At 40.6% G+C, this 19,157-nt stretch overlaps 1 protein-coding gene across 1 annotated transcript in view; it reads left to right on the top strand.

Annotated features, from left to right (window-relative positions):
- Positions 1-15,811, top strand: part of LOC115082352 (olfactory receptor 1052-like) — a 61,777-nt gene extending 45,966 nt beyond the window's left edge. Inside the window, exons 2-3 of the mRNA XM_029586588.1 lie at positions 13,464-13,585; positions 14,855-15,811. Of these exons, the coding sequence (XP_029442448.1) occupies positions 13,464-13,585; positions 14,855-15,811 (1,079 nt within the window). The remainder of the gene's footprint in view (positions 1-13,463; positions 13,586-14,854) is intronic.
- Positions 15,812-19,157: the final 3,346 nt, after the last annotated feature.

Here is a 19,157-nt window from a genome sequence, read left to right as displayed (position 1 = left end):
AGCTTCAAAATGCTTCATTGCAACATTAGCATCAAGGTGCATTTTCTGCACAGCCATTTTGCTGACTTCCCAAAAAAACTTGGTGCAGTCAATGATGAGCAGGGTGAACGATTCCACCAAGATTTGAAGGTCATGGAGGCACAGTATCAGGGTAGATGGGATGTACAAATGATGGTTGACTATTGTTGGAGCATCAGGCGAGATTGTCCACAGATTGAACACTGCTGGAAAAGCTATAAGTATAAATGTTTACCTTAATATGTATGTTTGGTAGCAGAACTTTACATCTTGTACACAATTTGACTTACAGTAACAATATATAACCTTTGAATGAATAAAATAACTCTAAATAAACAGTATATTCAAGTAATATTTTCTTTTATTTCCTTTGTATGTACATTTTGTATGATTTTTGGGACAAAGGGAGGGTATCCTGTACTTTAAAAGTTGTCATGATAGAGAAAAACTGGGGTCATTTTTGGATTCAGATGTCAAAAGTTAGTCAAAAACAAGTGTCAGATCTAACTCAATGAAAATTGTGTTCTCCAGTATAATCTATTCAGTTTTTTTTATTAAGTTTTCATTTCTCTTAATTTTCCACCATTATATTTTATTAAGTTTTGTTTTGTTTTGATGTAAATGTAATTTTTAGTTACTCTTGTTTATTTCTTTTTATGTATGTATTATTGTAACCCGCCCTGAACTTTGGAGGGAGCAGGATATAAATACAGTTAAATAAATAAATAAATCACCACTAGGATAAGCACGAACACCAGTATCTCCAATCAAGAGATGTAGTGTTGACTCAAACAAAACAATAGCTATATCAGCAATAATGTTAGTGACCATATCAAACTTCAGCCATGAGAGCAGCACTTCAAGGTTAACTAATCCAGCAAAGATGCTGGTTTCAGCACAGCTGATTGGATTTAGATGAAAATGGTCTTACACTCTATTCCTCATAAAATAAAAATATGTATATGTATATGTATATGGCCACCATGGGACCCTGGACAATTGAGTTGCTGGATGTGCTGCCACACAGTGTGTCCATTTCTAACTTTTCTTTCTTTGGGTACAATATTATTAACCATTTATTCTGTGATTTCTATACAGTACTGAAACTCTTATCCAGTGACACATCAACCATTAAACTGCTGATGCTCACCCTAAACTTGTTCTTGGCCTTGGTATCCATATTCCTCACCCTGACATCCTATGCCCAAATCATTTCTGCCATCTTGAAAATCCAATCCATGGCTAGGAGACGTAACCTAGCCCTCCTGGACGTCTGCTTAATATTCAAAACTCTCTCAAAAATGCTGGCAATTTTTATAACGGACATAAAGGTCATTTCTTTTCAAGTATGCCCCCAAGGAGTGGGTACCCAAGGTGTCCAGGAATTAGCATAACCCCAGAGGGTAGTAGGAATAGGTACTCTGAGCAGAGTCTCAGTAGCAGTCAAAATTAGTTTGACTGGAATCCTTGCTAACTCATAGCAGTGTTGGCAATCAGAGGCTAAGAACCCTGAGGTAGTGACGTCATGCGGTGGGGACACCCCCAACGTTCCCACCATGACATATTTAAGAGGAATGGTGACATACGCACGCGTGCCCTAGGAGGCCTCAGAGAAGATGGCGAACGCAATTGCCCATGCTGGTCCAGGGTCACCGGAGAGGTCAATGTGCTTCTATGATTTAAAGAAATGTTCCACAAGGAGAAAATACACTTAAAAGAGATTTATAGATATATAAGCAAATGTTATGGATCTCACAAAACTATTCCAAGTTTTCAAAACAATCATTCTATTAATCCTGGCTCTTTCCAGTGAATATGTTCTATATTTCTTATATAATCTCAAAGAGTTGATCATTGAAAAACCCTTGAGTTGCAAAGGTGAAACTTGAAAAAGATTTGTTAAAATTTCTCAAATCCTGAGGCATTTGTAGATCAATATTCAATGTGAGATAAAAATTCAATGTGATATATAAAATACTTTACTCTTGCAGTGTGTTTTTCTGCACTATATGCTCGTAAAAGAAGGAATGGAATTTGTGCCGACTGCATGTCTGAAAAATTGTATCACAGACTGTGCATATAGGAATAGATCCTCAGCAGTAAACAGGCCAAATGATTTTCAGCAGCATCACTAACATGAAAATCAACACCGCAGCTCCAGTCATGAGATGTAGTATCGACTCAAGCAGTTCAATAGTTATATTTATTTATTTATTCATTTATTTGAAGAGTTTTATATACCGTTATTCGGAAAGCCATCATAACGGTTTACAAAGTGGACAATTTTTTATCATGGAAGTTTTGAGGCATCATAACATAGTTAACAATTACAGTAAAAAGCATAACATAATATATAATATATAATATAATATAACAAGTCTCTGAAGAAGTATAGGGTTGGATGATGAGTGATGTATGTAAGGTTGAAGATTATAGTTGTGAGCTCATTTGAGAGTTGGTATGAGCAGATGATTGGGGGGTCAGTGAAGAATTTACGAAACAGTATATATACCAGCAATGACATAAGTTATTGACCCAATCAAGCTTCAGCCAGAGGACCAGCATAGATGCTGGTCCTCTGGCTGAACCTACATAGATGCTGGTTTCAAACCTACAATAGATGCTGATTTCAATACAGCTGGATACATTTCAAAGTACATGACCTTACTCTCCATTCATTATAAAATTAAAATTAAAATATTTACATGGTCACCATGGTGGCTCACTAGGAGAGGACTCGTAATAGATTCATAAGACAGCAAAGACAGAGATCACAGCACCTGAGCATTTTACATCTTAGACATAACTCTAGAGACACCTAGACAGCAGATTTGGAGCTCACAATTGTATTTATTAACTAAATGTTTTGAAAGAATACTTTCACCCAATGTAGTGTACATAGATTTAAACTACTAGTACAGAAACGTACATACAATATACATTCAGAAGAAACTAAAAGGCATGCCGTCTAAGAATTGTCAAAATACATACACCATTGCACATCAAGGATCAGTGAGTCATATCCCATAATCCAAAATAAAGGCAGATTTATTTATTTATTTAAAGTTTTTTCTATACCATCGTTAAGTTAAATACCATCACAACGGTTTACAGAAGGGCACGATAAAGAGAAATATGGGTGGTATAGATTACAAATTACTCGTGTCCCATCATAGTACGGTAACAATTTAAAATAATAAACTAGGTGTGTAAATTAAACCTGATTGTTAGGAACAAATTAGTCAGTTTGATTTTAACATTAATATGCTTATGTAGGTTACTAAAAACTTCTAGCTTGATGCATCCTTATCGCTCAACTATTTTTCTCCTTTTCTTTATCTTTATAAAATGCTTGTTTAAAAAGCCAGGTTTTCAGATTAGTTTTGAATAATTTCAGATTTGTCTGTAGTCTTATTTCGAGTGGCATGGTATTCCAGAGTACAGGACCAGCCAGTGACAGTGCTCTTTCCCTTACTTGCGTGAGATGTGCTGATTTGACAGAGGGGACAGTTAGTAGAACTTTATTTGAAGATCTCAGGTTTCTTTGTGGTACATGCACACGCAGTGCCGTGTTAAGCCAGTCGGCTTTAACATTGTGGATTAGTTTATGGATTATACAAAGTGCTTTATATTGTATTCTTTGTTGAATTAGAAGCCAGTGGAGTTCAGCAAGTGTTCCTGTAATATGGTCACTCTTTATTTTGCCTGTCAAAACTCTGGCAACGGAATTTTGCAATATTTGCAGAGGCTGAATTGTAGATTGAGGTAGTCCTAACAGCAGGGAGTTACAATAATTTGTGCTAGCGAATATCATTGCTTGTAGAACTGTGCGAAAATTGTTAATCGTTAATAGAGGTTTTAGTCTTCTTAGGATCATTAGTTTTGCATAACCTTCTTTTATTTTCTGTGAGATGTGTTGTTTCCTGTTTAGCTCAGGGTCAATTATTACTCCTAGATCCCTAACTTTTGTTGCTAACTCGGTGGTTTGAATATTTTTGATTGTGAATGTTGGTTGTGTGTGGTGAGTGTTTTTACGTTCAATATGTAAGAATTCAGTTTTGTCAATGTTTATAACCAATCCCATCTGGTTTAGGAGCTGTTTGATTATTTCTAGGTACATATTGGCTAGTTTCATTGTTCTTCAATGGTGTTTGGGATGGGTAACAGTAATTGTATATCATCTGCGTAAATGTAATGTATGATTCCCAGTCCTGCTAGTAAGTGACATACTGGGAGGAGGTAGATGTTAAAGAGTGTTGCAGATAGGGCTGATCCCTGTGGGACACCAGTTAGCAGTTTGACTTTGTCTGAAAGTGCATTTTTGATTTGTACCTGAAAACATCTATTGTTTAAGTATGACTCGAACCATTTTAGTGTTTTGTTAGTGAGTCCTATTTCTTTCAGTCTATTGATTAGTATTCTGTGATTTACATTGTCAAATGCTGCAGAGAGATCTAATAGAACCAGAATGTAGTGTGTTCTTGTATCGAATCCTCTTAAGATATTGTCTGATAGAGCTAATAGCAACGTTTCTGTACTGTAGTGTTTGCGGAATCCATGTTGTGCTGGATATAGTATGTTGTTATTTTCAAGGTGGTTCGATAGTTGTTTTTGAACTGATTTTTCGATTAGTTTGGCTATTAGGGGTAAGTTGGAGACTGGTCTGTAGTTGCTAAGATTTATTTATTTATTTATTTATTTATTTATTTATTTATTTAACACTTTTTCATACCGACCTTCATAGTAAATAAACCATATCGGATCGGTTTACATAAAACAAGGGTATAACAGAAGCAATAAATAAAAGTAATTAACAAGAAAAGAGAATAAGATAAAGTTACATTTAACAAGGAGTAAAAAACTTGGGAAGCTTAAGAGCTGGAAGGAAGTTAAAGGCCAAAAAATAATTAAAGAAGCATAGTCCAAAAGGAATTTGGATTAATGCAAAAGATGCTTTATTCAGTAAGTGCCAGAGTTCTTCGTTTGAATGGATGTAGGACTTTAATCTTCTACGTCCAAGTGAGGAAAAAGAAGACTAAGGGTTGTCTGGAGGATCATCGAAGGCTTGGTGGAATAGCCACGTCTTAAGTTTTTTTCTGAACGTAGTGAGACAGGGTTCTAGTCGGAGGCTTGAAGGAATGTTGTTCCAAATAGAAGGACCTGCTATTGAAAAAGCTCGGTCTTTGGTCGAGGAAAGGCGTGAGGCTTTAGTTGGGGGGTAATTCAAAGTACCTTTATGATTATCTCTAATTGGCCTATTGGAGGAATGAAGTTTGAAGGGTATTTCAAGGCTGAGATGGAGTTGGTGATGGATGGATTTATGTATTAGGGTAATTGCTTTGTAAAGGATTCTGAAATTTACCGGTAGCCAATGTAAGTTTCTGAGGATGGGTGAGATGTGATTTCCGCAGCTGGTGTTGGTCAGTAATCTCGCTGCAGCATTTTGAATCATCTGAAGCGGTTTAATGGTCAATTTGGGTAGGCCAAGGAGGAGGGCACTGCAATAGTCAATCTTGGAGAATAACAACGCCTGGAGTACTGTTCTGAAATCTTTGAAAAAAAGAAGTGGCTTGAGTCGTTTCAGAACCTGGAGTCTGTAAAAACAGTCTTTGGATGTAGTATTAACCATTTTCTTAAGGTTTAGTCTATTATCGAGAATTACTCCTAGATCTCTCACCTGCTTATGAGTGATGAATGTGTTGTGAGGGAATGGTATGGGAATATTTTCTTCATTTGCTGAGATGAGGAGGAGCTCCGTCTTTGAAGAGTTAAAGACCAGATTTAATCTATTGAGGAGGTTAGTGATAGATATAAGGCAGTTATTCCAGTGGGAAAGTGCTTTTGAAATAGATTCTGTAATAGGAATAAGAATCTGTACATCGTCTGCATACAGATAATGAATTAAATTAAGGTCAGATAGCAATTGGCAAAGGGGTAGGAGGTAAATATTAAAAAGGGTTGGGGAAAGGGAAGATCCTTGTGGAACTCCTAAATTGGATTTTGTTAATGGCGATTCTTTGTTGTTGATTTTAACTTTAAAGGATCTATTGTAGAGGAAAGATTTGAACCAACTATGGGCAGATCCTGAGATACCAATGTCTGTTAGGCGATCCAGAAGAATGGAGTGGTTGCCGGTGTCAAACGCCACGGAGATGTCTAACAGGATTAATAAAAAGGAGTAGCCTTTGTCAAGACCCATTATAATATGATCTGTAAGTGAGATAAGGAGGGTTTCCGTGCTGCGTGCTTTGCGGAAGCCATATTGTGAGGGGTGTAGGATATTTTGATCTTCCAGGTATTCTGAAAGCTGGGTGTTTACCAGCTTTTCTGTTATTTTGGCTAAAAATGGCAAATTAGAGATGGGTCTGAAATTGGTAGGTACATTAGGGTCTAGATTGTGTTTCTTGAGAAGGGGTTTGAGTGACGCAGTTTTTAGGCTGTCAGGGTAACTTCCTTGGGTTAAAAAGCAATTTATGATACTTGTTAAAGGTTTTGCAATCGTATTTGGAATGAGAAGCAGGAGATTTGAAGGAATATTATCTGCAGGATGGCTAGATGGTTTTTGTCTTTTTAGAAGGGATTCAATCTCTTTAACAGAAATTGATTCGAAGCTTTCAAGTTTGCTTGATTGAGGATTCTTGTCTGAGGTAAGAGGTAGAGTATTTGGTGGAAGAAGGGCGAGCGTATTCAGGATCTTTTGTTGAAAGAATAAAGCAAGTTCATTAGCCTTAGATAGAGCTTGTTCGTCTGGGATGGGTGGAGGAGTTGATTTTGTGATTTGAGTGACGTATGCAAATAGGGCTTGGGCATCGTATTGAAAATGATGAATTTTGTTGGCGTATAATTCTCTTTCTGTTAGTAGAATAGAGGTCCTATAATGATGTAGAAAGCCTTTGTATTTAGACAAGGTAGTTGAGTTGGGTGTTTTTCGCCAAATATTTTCTCTGTGGCGTAGCTCCTGTTTCATCTGTTTTAGTTTAGGGGTAAACCAGGGTTGATTACCTTTTTTTGTAGGATTGATTGTTTTAGAGACTGTTGGACACCATTTGTTAGCAACTGTTTCAGTGATCTTGTGCCAGGAAGTTAGGGCTGAGTCAGGATTCGAAAGGTCTAGATTCGTGAGTTCCTTAGACAGCTGATCACTAAGTATTTCCGATGGGCAAGGTTTTCTGAATTGAATAGTAGAAAGGAGATGAGAAGTGTGAGTCTGTTTATTTATGGAAAAGGAGGATTCTATCAAGAAATGGTCTGACCAAGGGATTGGTGTGCAAGATGGAATTGAAGTGCAGGAGAAATTAGAATTGATGAAAATTAAGTCCAGAGTGTGTCCTGCTTTATGCATAGGGCTATTAATGATCTGCGTGAATCCCATAGCACTGAGGGAGGTGAGGAGCGCTTCACAGTTTGAGGAGCGAGGTATAACATCAGTGTGAAGATTGAAGTCGCCTAAGATCATAGATGGGAGGTCTAAATTGATATGTTTCACTATGGATTCTATGAGAGATGAAGGGTCCGTTTATAAAACTCTGGGAGGAGCGTAGACTAGTAGAATTTGTAGTTGTTTTGATTTGACTAGTCCCAATTCTAATTTGGAGTCAGACTTGATGGTATGAGTGGATAGTTTGAGTTCTTTTTTGGTGGCTAAGAGAAGGCCACCTCCTCTTTTTTTGTGTCTGTGGAAGGTGAAGATGTCATATCTATGAATAGGAAGTTGATTGATTAGAGCAATGTCCGTATTTTTTAGCCAGGTTTCTGTAATTGCACAGATATCTGGATTTGTATCCTGGAGGTAGTCGTTGAGGATGTGTGTTTTTTTAGTTAAGGATTGAGCGTTGAAGAGGGTTACTGAAAGAAGTGTGAGGCCTAGTAGTTGGTTCAAAGGTGAGGTCATGATTGGAATAATTCTTTTTTGTATGTTGTGGCTGGAGATAAATATGGAGTTTCTCCTTCGGTATTGAATGATTGGGATATTATAGGTATGCATGAGGTTAGTTGGAGAGACTGGAGGTAGAGAATGCTGTAAGTTAGAGAACAGCTGGATGAATGCAAGTTCAAAGCAGTTAGAAGAAAAGCTGGGTGAGTGCAGATACACCTTTTTCTTTTGTAGGATCAATTAATAAGTTTCTCTGCAGGATCTGCTGATAACTCAGGTTATTCCACAGACTCTCTGGTAACGCTGGTGTGATTAGCGCAGGAGTAGAGTAAGGAACTTCGGCGGAGCTATCTAGATGTGGATTGATAGGTTCTATAGCGGTAGAATAGAGATTGAGGGTTAATGTGGCTGTGTTGTGATGTTTGAGATCTGAGGCTTCGTACAGTTGTTGGAGATGCTGTTGTGCTGATGGCGTTGAAATAGATAGCCGGCTGGGGAGGAACCGAAGACCCTAGGGTAGATTTGGGGCTCCCTCGTGGCTGCGTCGAAAGGAGCGCAACAGGCTTCGATTTTTCTGTGGATATGGCTCGGGGCTTTCTCGGGGCTGTACGAAGGGGTGAAACAAAGGGGCAGGCCCCTTTGTCGCGCTCCTTCGGCGCGAGACGCCGGCACGAGACGCCGGAGTGAGATGATTTTTAAACCTCCCTCTGCTGCTGTCTGATTGGCTGGATCGGGCTGGTGGGCGGGTCTTAGCGCCGTGGGGCTGCTTCTGAGTCTGTCCGGTCGGCGATCAGGCCCGCCGGGGGGAAGGGAATATAACAGGCCTTACCCCGACGGGTCTGGGCGCCGATCGCGCAGGCCTCCCCCTCCGAAGATAAACGCTGTCAGCCTCAGATAGTATGGGCAGCAGGCAAGCAGTCAGACACAGCGCCGGAGGGAGATGATTTTTAAACCTCCCTCTGCTGCTGTCTGATTGGCTGGATCGGGCTGGTGGGCGGGTCTTAGCGCCGTGGGGCTGCTTCTGAGTCTGTCCGGTCGGCGATCAGGCCCGCCGGGGGGAAGGGAATATAACAGGCCTTACCCCGACGGGTCTGGGCGCCGATCGCGCAGGCCTCCCCCTCCGAAGATAAACGCTGTCAGCCTCGGATAGTATGGGCAGCAGGCAAGCAGTCAGACGCAGCGCCGGAGGGAGATGATTTTTAAACCTCCCTCTGCTGCTGTCTGATTGGCTGGATCGGGCTGGTGGGCGGGTCTTAGCGCCGTGGGGCTGCTTCTGAGTCTGTCCGATTGGCGATCAGGCCCGCCGGGGGGAAGGGAATATAACAGGCCTTACCCCGACGGGTCTGGGCGCTGATCGCGCAGGCCTCCCCCTCCGAAGATAAACGCTGTCAGCCTCGGATAGTATGGGCAGCAGGCCCAAGATTTAATGGGTCAAGGTTCTTTTTCTTAATAATTGGCTTGATTATGGCTCCTTTCAAGGTATCCGGCATTACTCCTTCGTCTAGTGAGAGGTTGATGATTTTAGTTAAGGTTGGGGTTATTCTGTCGGCTATTTTTTTTAAGTTCTGTAATGGGTATGGTGTCACTTTTGTGGGTAGCAGGGTTTAATTGCCTAATCAATTTTTCTACTTCAGGGTGTGATACCTCCTCAAATTCAGCCCAGATACTGACGTCTCTAGTGGCCATCCTAATCTCTTGTTTTGTATTGGTTGTTTGTATTGGTTGAATTGGTGGTCAGACATCTTCAACACCCATAATAATACCCATCACCTTGCCCCAATCATGTCATTCATTAATGAGGTCATAGCTATAACTATGATCCTTCCTGTCACGCCTTACCTCATGTTCTTGCAACACATTAGGGCACTGGGTCAGTACTGGCTTGGGACAGTGTCCTCTAAATCCATGCTGGGATACTGAGTCTGTACTGGCTTAGAGGGAAGACTTGTTATTTATTTATTATTTTAATTTCATTAGTCATTGAATCAGAAGTGCTCACAAAGACTTACATTAAGAAGTAAACTAATACAGATATATAACACCATTCCCTAACATTGCCTATTCCTGCTGAAAATAAATCCTTGTTAATCTCTGGCTTTCCATTCACTTTCTTAGTAAAGTAGACAATGGGTAACTTGAACAACATGGCAGTTACTATTAACAGAAGGCATGGTGGCAATCTGCATGAATTGGAAATTAGTAGCCTTAACAGAAGGCATGGGGCAACCTGCCCAGAGCACAGTTACTACTTTTAACAGAAGGCATGGTGGCAATCTGCATGAATTGGAAATTAGTAGCCTTAACAGAAGGCATGGGGACAACTTGCTGAGCAGACTGGATGCGCTACTTGGGCCTTTTTCTGGCATCGTTTACTGTGTGACTTTGACCCGATTACCATAATAATGATTCACAAAAATAAAATAATTATACATGCAAATATCTGCAATAGTATAAAATATGTTAATGTTAACGCAAGCTCCTGCCACTTGAACAGATATTAAGCATTAATACTGGCACTGAATACACATTAATGCTTGGGTCTTCTATAATGTGGTTTAGTGAATATGCACCCAGGAGAAGTCTCACCCACAGTTTGTACAGAGATATTCTCACTTCCTTTTATCTGCAGGTTATGCCTCACCCTATGCACTTCAGCATCCCTCTGGCTCCTGCGAACCCCTTATCATAATCAATAATCAACCCCTTATCATAACCCCTTAAATAATCAATGAACCTACCCACAAGGCAGGTCACATACTGGACCTTATCTTTGTGAACTCAGGTATAACACATTCAGTACAACCCACTTGCAAAAAAGTTCCCTGGTCAGACCACTCTTTAATCTCCACCACCTTCTCAATGACCCAAACGAGCAATAAACTCTCCCCTCAACACTCATTTCGCTACAGAAAAGTATGCACCTCGGATGAACTCAGCAATCATCTAAGCACGGAACTCACACATAGACCTCACATCACCTAATGCAGCCATAAATTCCTGGTCTACCATAACAGAAACTGTGGCAAACGAACTTTGTCCGTGGATAACAAAAAAAGTCAAACAAGGCGAGTCAAAAAGACAGCCATGGTTTACTAACGAACTTAAAAACCTCAAACTTAACCTGTGTCAAAAAGAAAGTAAATGGCGTAAAGCCCCTTCCCCCTCTACACTTTCTACATACAAACTCGCCCTCCAATCATACAAGAGCTCCACGTTAAAAACAAAAAGGGACTTCTACGCACATAAGATTCATGACATTATATTCGACTCCAAAGCGCTATTCACATTTGTCTCCAATCTAACTCAGGCCAACCCTCCTGACATACCACCTAACCAAGCTCAAACAAAAGCTGATGAGCTGGCATTCTTCTTCAGTAAGAAAATCACAAACCTGCTAACACAATTAAAGCCTAATACAGGCACACCAGCCAGCAATTACGCACTCCATAATAAAGACATCTCCCTCCAGTCTCTTGAACTCACCACTTCCTCAGAGATCCAAACACTTCTTAAGAAAATGAAACCCTGATCACATCCACTAGACCAGATCCCATCTAAATTACTACTGCTAATCCCGGACACCATAACCAAAACCCTAGCGGACATCATAAACTGCTCATTCACCCAGGGTTTCTATCCAGACGACCTCAAACTAGCATCCATTAAACCGCTCCTCAAGAAGCCTAACTTGGACCCCAAAGATCCTAACAACTTCCGTCCAATCTCCAATCTGCCTTTCATTGCCATGGTGATGGAGAAACTAGTTAACACACAACTATCGGATTACATAGAAGAACATCTACAAATAGCTCTCAAAAAACACTCCTCCAACAGACCCATCAGAGAAGCATATAGAGAATATCTACAGGTACCACACAACAATACCACCCAACATATAACATTGAGAGATCGGGCCTTCTCCACAGCAGGTCCCCCTCTGTGGAACTCCATCCCCCTAGAACTAAGACAGGAACCATGTCTTCCAACCTTCAGGAAGAGACTTAAAACATGGCTGTTCATGAAAGCATTTCCGGACCCTCAATGATTCACTTCCATCAAATGCAGCAACACTGAGCATCTTCTATTAAACTGAAACAGACACTACCAGCCAATCACTACAATGTTTTACTTCTTGTTAAACTTTTTATCTCTCCTCTAACTCTAATCCCAGTTAGAATAACCCCCGTTTTATTGTAACTTTTTCTTCTATGCACTTGTTATACTTTTGTAATGTATACTCTTACGTTTTAGCTATGTACGTTATAATGTATTGCTCACCCCTTGTTTTATGTAAACCGACATGATACGAACTTCCGTGAATGCCGGTATAGAAAAACACAAATAAATAAATAAATAAAATCATCCTCCTCTCCCCCCATCCTGTCTTACTGCATTGGATTTCTGCTCTCTGGTCTCTGCACCTTTTTTGTACTAAAATCATGGCTGCCCAGTACCCAGTAAACAATTTGTTTTTTCGGACTCCAACATCCTATAAAACATGATTACCATGATCATCTGAAAAAATATCCTTAGCAAAGCAAATCAGTGGGAGGAGTTCCAACTTTATCATTTGAATTGGAAAGAGTTTAACTGTTCAGCAGTAAATTATTTATTTGTATATCCCCACATTCAATCAAGATATCACATTGGTTTACATTCATGTACTGGAGGTATTTCTTGATATATCCCCAGAGGGTTTACAATCTACATTTTGTACCTGAGGTAATGGAGGGTAAAGTGACTTGCCCAAGCTCACAAGGAGCGACAGCAGGACTTAGACACTGGTCTGCTGGTTCACAGCCCCCTGCTCTAACCACTAGGCTATTCCTCCTCCCTAAACATTAGCTCCATTCAGTTTCCTAACTAAAGAAAAGAGAATTGCACACAGAGCAGCTGAGCTGCCCCTCACAATTAAAACTGAGCAGGGAAATCCTGATTGCTCAGTGCTCGCTGTAGCTTTGGCCCTGCTCTTCTTGGAGGAAATAGTGCAAGTGAAAAGCTGTGGCTAATGACTGTTCAGAGTTCTTCCCCTGCCCTCAGAGGACGGTCCCAGAAGGTTTTTGAAACCCAGTTAAGAATTCCTCTCTGATCCTCTCTGATGCAGAGATGAAGAAGCAGCTTCACAGGCAAGAGAAAACATTATTGCTCTTTACATGAATTGTTTTACTGAAGTTCAGTTCAATGCTTTCTATACAAAAATCAAAATAAAAATGAAGAATTCTTGGCTACTGATCTGGAAATAAATATCACCCTCTAAGGCTACGGGGTTGTTTCTTTTGTCACATGTTTATTTTAGATTATGATTCCAGCTTTTTGAAGGACTGCTGAAAATTAATTACTTTTTTTCACTATGAAATGTCATTAATTGTGCATGTTTCCTGCTGTAGTTAAGTTTTGGAGTTGTAAGTTTGCCTTCATGCCTTGACATCATTAAGACAAGTTTTCGTCCTGACCTCTGAGTGCTCTCCAAAAACAGCACCAGAAGCACAAGATGTCAAAGGAGGAGGCTGGTGCCCTCTCTCACTCTGACTACATATTTTTTTTATTTCTCACTGCTCACTCCCTCCTCTAGGTCCTCAGCTTCTGTCCGTCTTCTCCTATTGTTACTCCTTCAGCTATCTTACTCTCCCTCCTCTACGCCTTCCAAATTTCAGGGGACAGAAGGAAAAGACTCAGCAGCTGATACACAAACAGGTGAGTGGAAAAAAAGTCCCATCATAAAAGAAAGAGAATGGGCAGACAGAGGGCAGAGTTCAAGCCCAAGCAAGGGCTTAATTTTCTCTCTCTTTTTTTTTTTTTTTTTTATAGATCCAGCTGTTAAGGTGCTGAAGTAATTTTATTTTCAGATCTAACTGATATCCCTTCTATGGAGATTTCCATCATTATAGAAGATGTATCTTTAGGTGAATTCTACCATCAATGAACAGAGAGAAGGAGAAGCTGTAAAAAGAGAGATAGGCATCTATCCATGCATCACTTGCCATAGTGGAGGAAATGAAACATTTATCATTAACATTTGCAATGATAATTACTATTGTAAAACCTGCTAGATTTCACTATACTTTAAAAGAGAGAAACTTCTAGCGATGGGAGATTCCCTGGGCATAGTGGTCATTTTGAGTGACAGTAAAGGTCCATCCCCCTAAAGGGTGGGCCGACTGGAGCGTTACTAAAGGTGACTCCATGAGTGTTGGCTGGTGTTGTCCAAAGAGCAGCGAGATGGAGCCATAGACTGTGACTCTCAATCGATCCAGGAATAACAACATTCCTTGTCTCTCTTTTTCATCTGAAGGTTGAAACTGATTTCCGTAAGGGAGCCATCTGCATCCAGACACAGGAGGTTTGTGCAAGAGACTAGGTCACCAGCCAGGTAGCGTGCTTACTCTCTGAGTGGGAGAAGTGGATTTTCCTGGATCTATGCGATTCTAAGTGAGAAGGCAAAGTTTTTCTGGAGAGCTAGGACAGGTCCTCAGAGGTATCCAAGCCCTCAAGTTGGTTCAGGAATATTACTTTCTGCAATTTTATATGTTTGAAAATATTTGTCTACCTTTTACACTACTAGACTGCTTATTTTGTTGCAGAAAACTGTTCTTTTTGTTTTGGAATACAACACTTGGTATATGAAATTCCTTTTGGTGTGACTAAGTGTAAACCTTGGGTCAGTTTAACCAGATTTTCAGAGCTGCACAATGATCTGCAGTGTCTGAAGTGTGGCCCCTTGTAAAAGGGGGTTACAATACTAATATAAATTTTGGTAAGCAATGATCTAATAATAATAATAATAATAATCTATTAACAGCTCAATTGTAAAACAAAAAGGATTAGCTCAATAAGATAATGACCAATGTCTTGGTGAAACATTAGTGTCCTTTTGACCTTGTGAAGGTCCCTTTTCTTATTCTGGTTATTGTTTGCTTGTAGTTTCCTGACTTTTCTCTGTTGTCTCTTTTCTTCCTCCATCAGCAAGCTCAGAGTAAGAGGGACATGCAGACAGAAAACCAAACCCAGGTCACAGAATTCCTCATCCAGGGGTTCTCAGATCACCCAAACCTTCAGGCTCTGATCTTCATAGTGTTCCTGTTTATTTACTTGGTCACGCTGACAGGGAACCTCACCATTTTGATCCTAATGTGCATTGATTTGCGCCTCCACAAACCCATGTACTTCTTCCTTACCAACCTGGCCATTTTGGACATCTGCTTCACATCCATGACTCTCCCAAAACTGCTAGCCATTTCTCTAACAGAGAGCAAAACCATTTCATTCAAAGCATGCATGGCCCAGCTCTACCTGGTTATGGTTTGCGCCAGTGGGGAATTCTATTTGCTTTGTGCCATGGCATATGACCGTTATGTGGCCATCTGCAATCCCTTGCGCTACTCGGTGGTCATGAATAAGAGGGTTTGCATTCTATTGTCTGCCAGTTCCTGGTTAGCTGCATTTCTGGATTCACTGCCACACAGTGTGTCCATTTCGTATTCCTCATTCTGTGGACACAATGTAATCAACCATTTTTTTTGTGACTTCCAAACATTGCTGAAACTTTCCTGCAGTGACACCTCCATGATTAAACTATTGATGGTCACTCTAAACTTAAGTTTGGTCCTGGGATTATTAATTTTCATCTTGACATCCTATATCTACATCATTTCCACCATCTTGAAAATTCAGTCTGTGGAGGGGAGGCACAAGGCCTTCTCCACCTGCTCATCCCACCTCACAGTCATTGTTATATACTCTGGGACTGTACTTTTTGTATATATGAGACCCTTTACCATGGACACACGGCCTGAGGACAAACTGTTTGGCGTATTGTTTAATGTGATCATCCCCATGCTGAACCCCATTATATACAGCTTGAGGAACAAGGATGTTAAAGATGCTCTAAGGAAAGCCATGAGCGGAAGACTAAGAGACTGAAGTATCAGAGAATTATATGTAAAAATGTTGCATTTAGCAGTGAAGGATGTAGAATCAATGTGACTTGCTCTAGAATTTACAGAAAGAATTTAAAAAAGGAAGAGTCAGCCAGAAAGGAGAAAAAGCATGTAGAAAAGATTCCTAGATATATTATCCAATGTTCTGGATTTCACAAAATCCTTCTGAGATTTGTCAATGTCATTGATAATCTCCTTTGGATGATATTCAATGTATTAGTAAACTTTTACAAATACAATTTAAAATATATCTATACTTTTTTTGTCATGAAGAATGATTCCTAATTCAAATTAGTTTATTTGTTATTATTATTTCCTTTTGATTTTATTTTCTTTTTACTATTTTCTTTCCTTTAATCTCCTGTTATGGAGTCTTGTAATGAATAGTTTAGTTATGCTCATTGATATACAGTTTAATATTTCCTTTTATGTTCATGGTTCTTTTGCTATATTTACTGTAAATGATGCAATGCTAAATAAAAATATAATTAATAAAAAATATATGTTTTTATTGCTATCCTGGTGGTTTGCTAGCAGAGGACTGGGGTTGTATTCTGAAGACAGATCTCTTCTCCCCAAGTATTCCAAGCTTCATATGTAGCAGAAGCAGTGTTGAAAGCACCCACAGGTATTGAAGTCTCACCCCTCACGCTTTGGTGATGCCTACAGAATGATTATGTTTTTGTCTTAATTCATTTTCTTATTTTTTTTAATTTTATTTATGTGTATAGATCCATGTCATGGTAATCTCCTTTGAATGTTATTCAGTGTATTTATAAACTTTTTAAAATAAAGTATAGCTTCGTAGTCCCATCCTGGTGGCTTGCTGGCAGAGGACAGGGCTTGGATTCATGAGACTCTCCTCTCCCGATCTCTACTAGACTTGAGATGTAGCAGAGACATCGTTTACAGCCCCCCAGTAGAGAGATGTCTAACCATTTGAACTTTGATTATACCTACAGGCTGACTTCAGGACACATAACAACACATTCAAGAGGGCGCCACAGTTCATAGCCCCCAACCAAGGACAGCTGCTGTGAAAGATGAGCTAAATTAAGTGGAAGAGGAGATAAAATAATAGCAAAAGCCCACAGGACACTCACAGCACTGAAACCCAACAAAGAAGGAAAATGGAAATTCAAAAAACACATTAAAAAGTATGTTTCTGATAAGAAAAATGTTCAGTAGATACCCAAAACCTTTAGAAAATTGTCCTCCAGATGTTCTGGATTTCACAAAACATGTAAGCATTGAAAACAATTCCTACAAATTGTTTTCTCATGTGAGAATGAACAGAAAATTCCCTGTAAGTAAAATCTCCTCATATTTCCCACCAGACTGCCTGTGTATTCTTTGCACTTTCTTTCACTCACCTAAACAGTAATCCAGGGATTTTGTTGTAAATGAGCTTTTCACATCCCTTGGGTTCCATCTAAAGAGAAGACCAGAGAAGGAACCACGGTGCTCTTATTTGTTTATTTACAGGTTTTTTGTATACCGCCATTTGGTATTCCACCACAACGGTTTATAGTAATAAATATAAAATGCACTAAATAATCATTAAAAGTGCATAGAGAGAAATAAAAAAATAAAATACAAAATAAAATAAAATTATAGGGTATTAAAAGAATCTAAAGAGTAGATTTTCAAAACTATGGGGCGGATTTTAAAAGGAGCGTGAATAGCCTAGTTTTGTTTGCGCTCCAGGCGCAAACAAAAGTACGCTGGATTTTAGTAGATACGCGCGGAGCCGCGCGTATCTGCTAAAAACCTGGATCGGCGCGCGCAAGGCTATGGATTTTGTATAGCCGGCGCGCGCCGAGCCGCGCAGCCTATCCCCGTTCCCTCCAAGGCCGCTCCGAAATCAGAGCGGCCTTGGAGGGAATCCTCTAACGCCCTCCCCTCACCTTCCCCTCCCTTCCTCTACCTAACCCACCCGCCCGGCCCTGTCTACACCCCCCCCTTACCTTTCTCCGGGGATTTACGCCTCCTGGAGGGAGACGTAAATCCCCGCTCGCGAGCGGGCCTCCTGTGCGCCGGGCCGCGACCTGGGGGCGGGTATGGAGGGTGCGGCCACGCCCCCGGACCGCCCTGGGCCGTAGCCACGCCCCCGTACCCGCCCCCAAAACGCTGCCGACACGCCCCCGAAACGCCGCGACGACCGGGCCCGCCCCCGACACGCCCCTGACATGCCCCCCTCGGAGAACCCCAGGACTTACGCGAGTCCCGGGGCTCTGCGCGCGCCCATAGGCCTATGTAAAATAGGCTCACCGGCGCGCAGGCCCCTGCTCGCCTACATCCGCCCGGTTTTGGGCGGATTTAGGCGAGCAGGGCTCTGAAAATCCGCCCCTATGTGCACGCATCCATATGCACGCGCTACCCGGTGCACACACATGTGATTTTATAACATGCGTGCTCCCTCCTTAACCCATACCTTGTATTTTCTATACTCCCAATAATAACTATCACTCTGCTGCTCCTAACACTCCTATCCCTTGTCCTGTACACACCCAGTAATAATCAGTACTTCACTTCCTTCTATCAATCCTCATGCCATGTCTTCTACACCCAGTAATAAGAACATAAGAAATTGCCATGCTGGGTCAGACCAAGGGTACATCAAGCCCAGCATCCTGTTTCCAACAGAGGCCAAAACCAGGCCACAAGAACCTGGCAATTACCCAAACACTAAGAAGATATCATGCTACTGATGCAATTAATAGCAGTGGCTATTCCCTAAGTAAAATTGATTAATAGCCATTAATGGACTTCTCCTCCAAGAACTTATCCAAACCTTTTTTGAACCCAGCTACACTAATTGCACTAACAACATCCTCTGGCAACAAATTCCAGAGCTTTATTGTGCGTTGAGTGAAAAAGAATTTTCTCCGATTAGTCTTAAATGTGCTACTTGCTAATTTCATGGAATGCCCCCTAGTCCTTCTATTATTCGAAAGTGAAAATAACCGAGTCACATCTACTCGTTCAAGATCTCTCATGATCTTAAAGACCTCTATCATATCCCCCCTCAGCCGTCTCTTCTCCAAGCTGAACAGCCCTAACCTCTTTAGCCTTTCCTCATAGGGAAGCTGTTCCATCCCCTTTATCATTTTGGTTGCCCTTCTCTGTACCTTCTGCATCGCAACTATATCTTTTTTGAGATGCAGCGACCAGAATTGTACACAGTATTCAAGGTGTGGTCTCACCATGGAGCGATATAGAGGCATTATGACATTTTCCGTTCTATTAACCATTCCCTTCCTAATAATTCCTAACATTCTATTTGCTTTTTTGACTGCTGCAGCACACTGAGCTGACAATTTTAAAGT

The sequence above is a fragment of the Rhinatrema bivittatum genome, unplaced genomic scaffold, assembly GCF_901001135.1.
Source record: "Rhinatrema bivittatum unplaced genomic scaffold, aRhiBiv1.1, whole genome shotgun sequence".
Lineage (NCBI taxonomy): Eukaryota > Metazoa > Chordata > Amphibia > Gymnophiona > Rhinatrematidae > Rhinatrema > Rhinatrema bivittatum.
The sequence above is the reverse complement of the archived record's forward strand: the minus strand, read 5'-3'. Positions and strand labels throughout refer to the sequence as shown.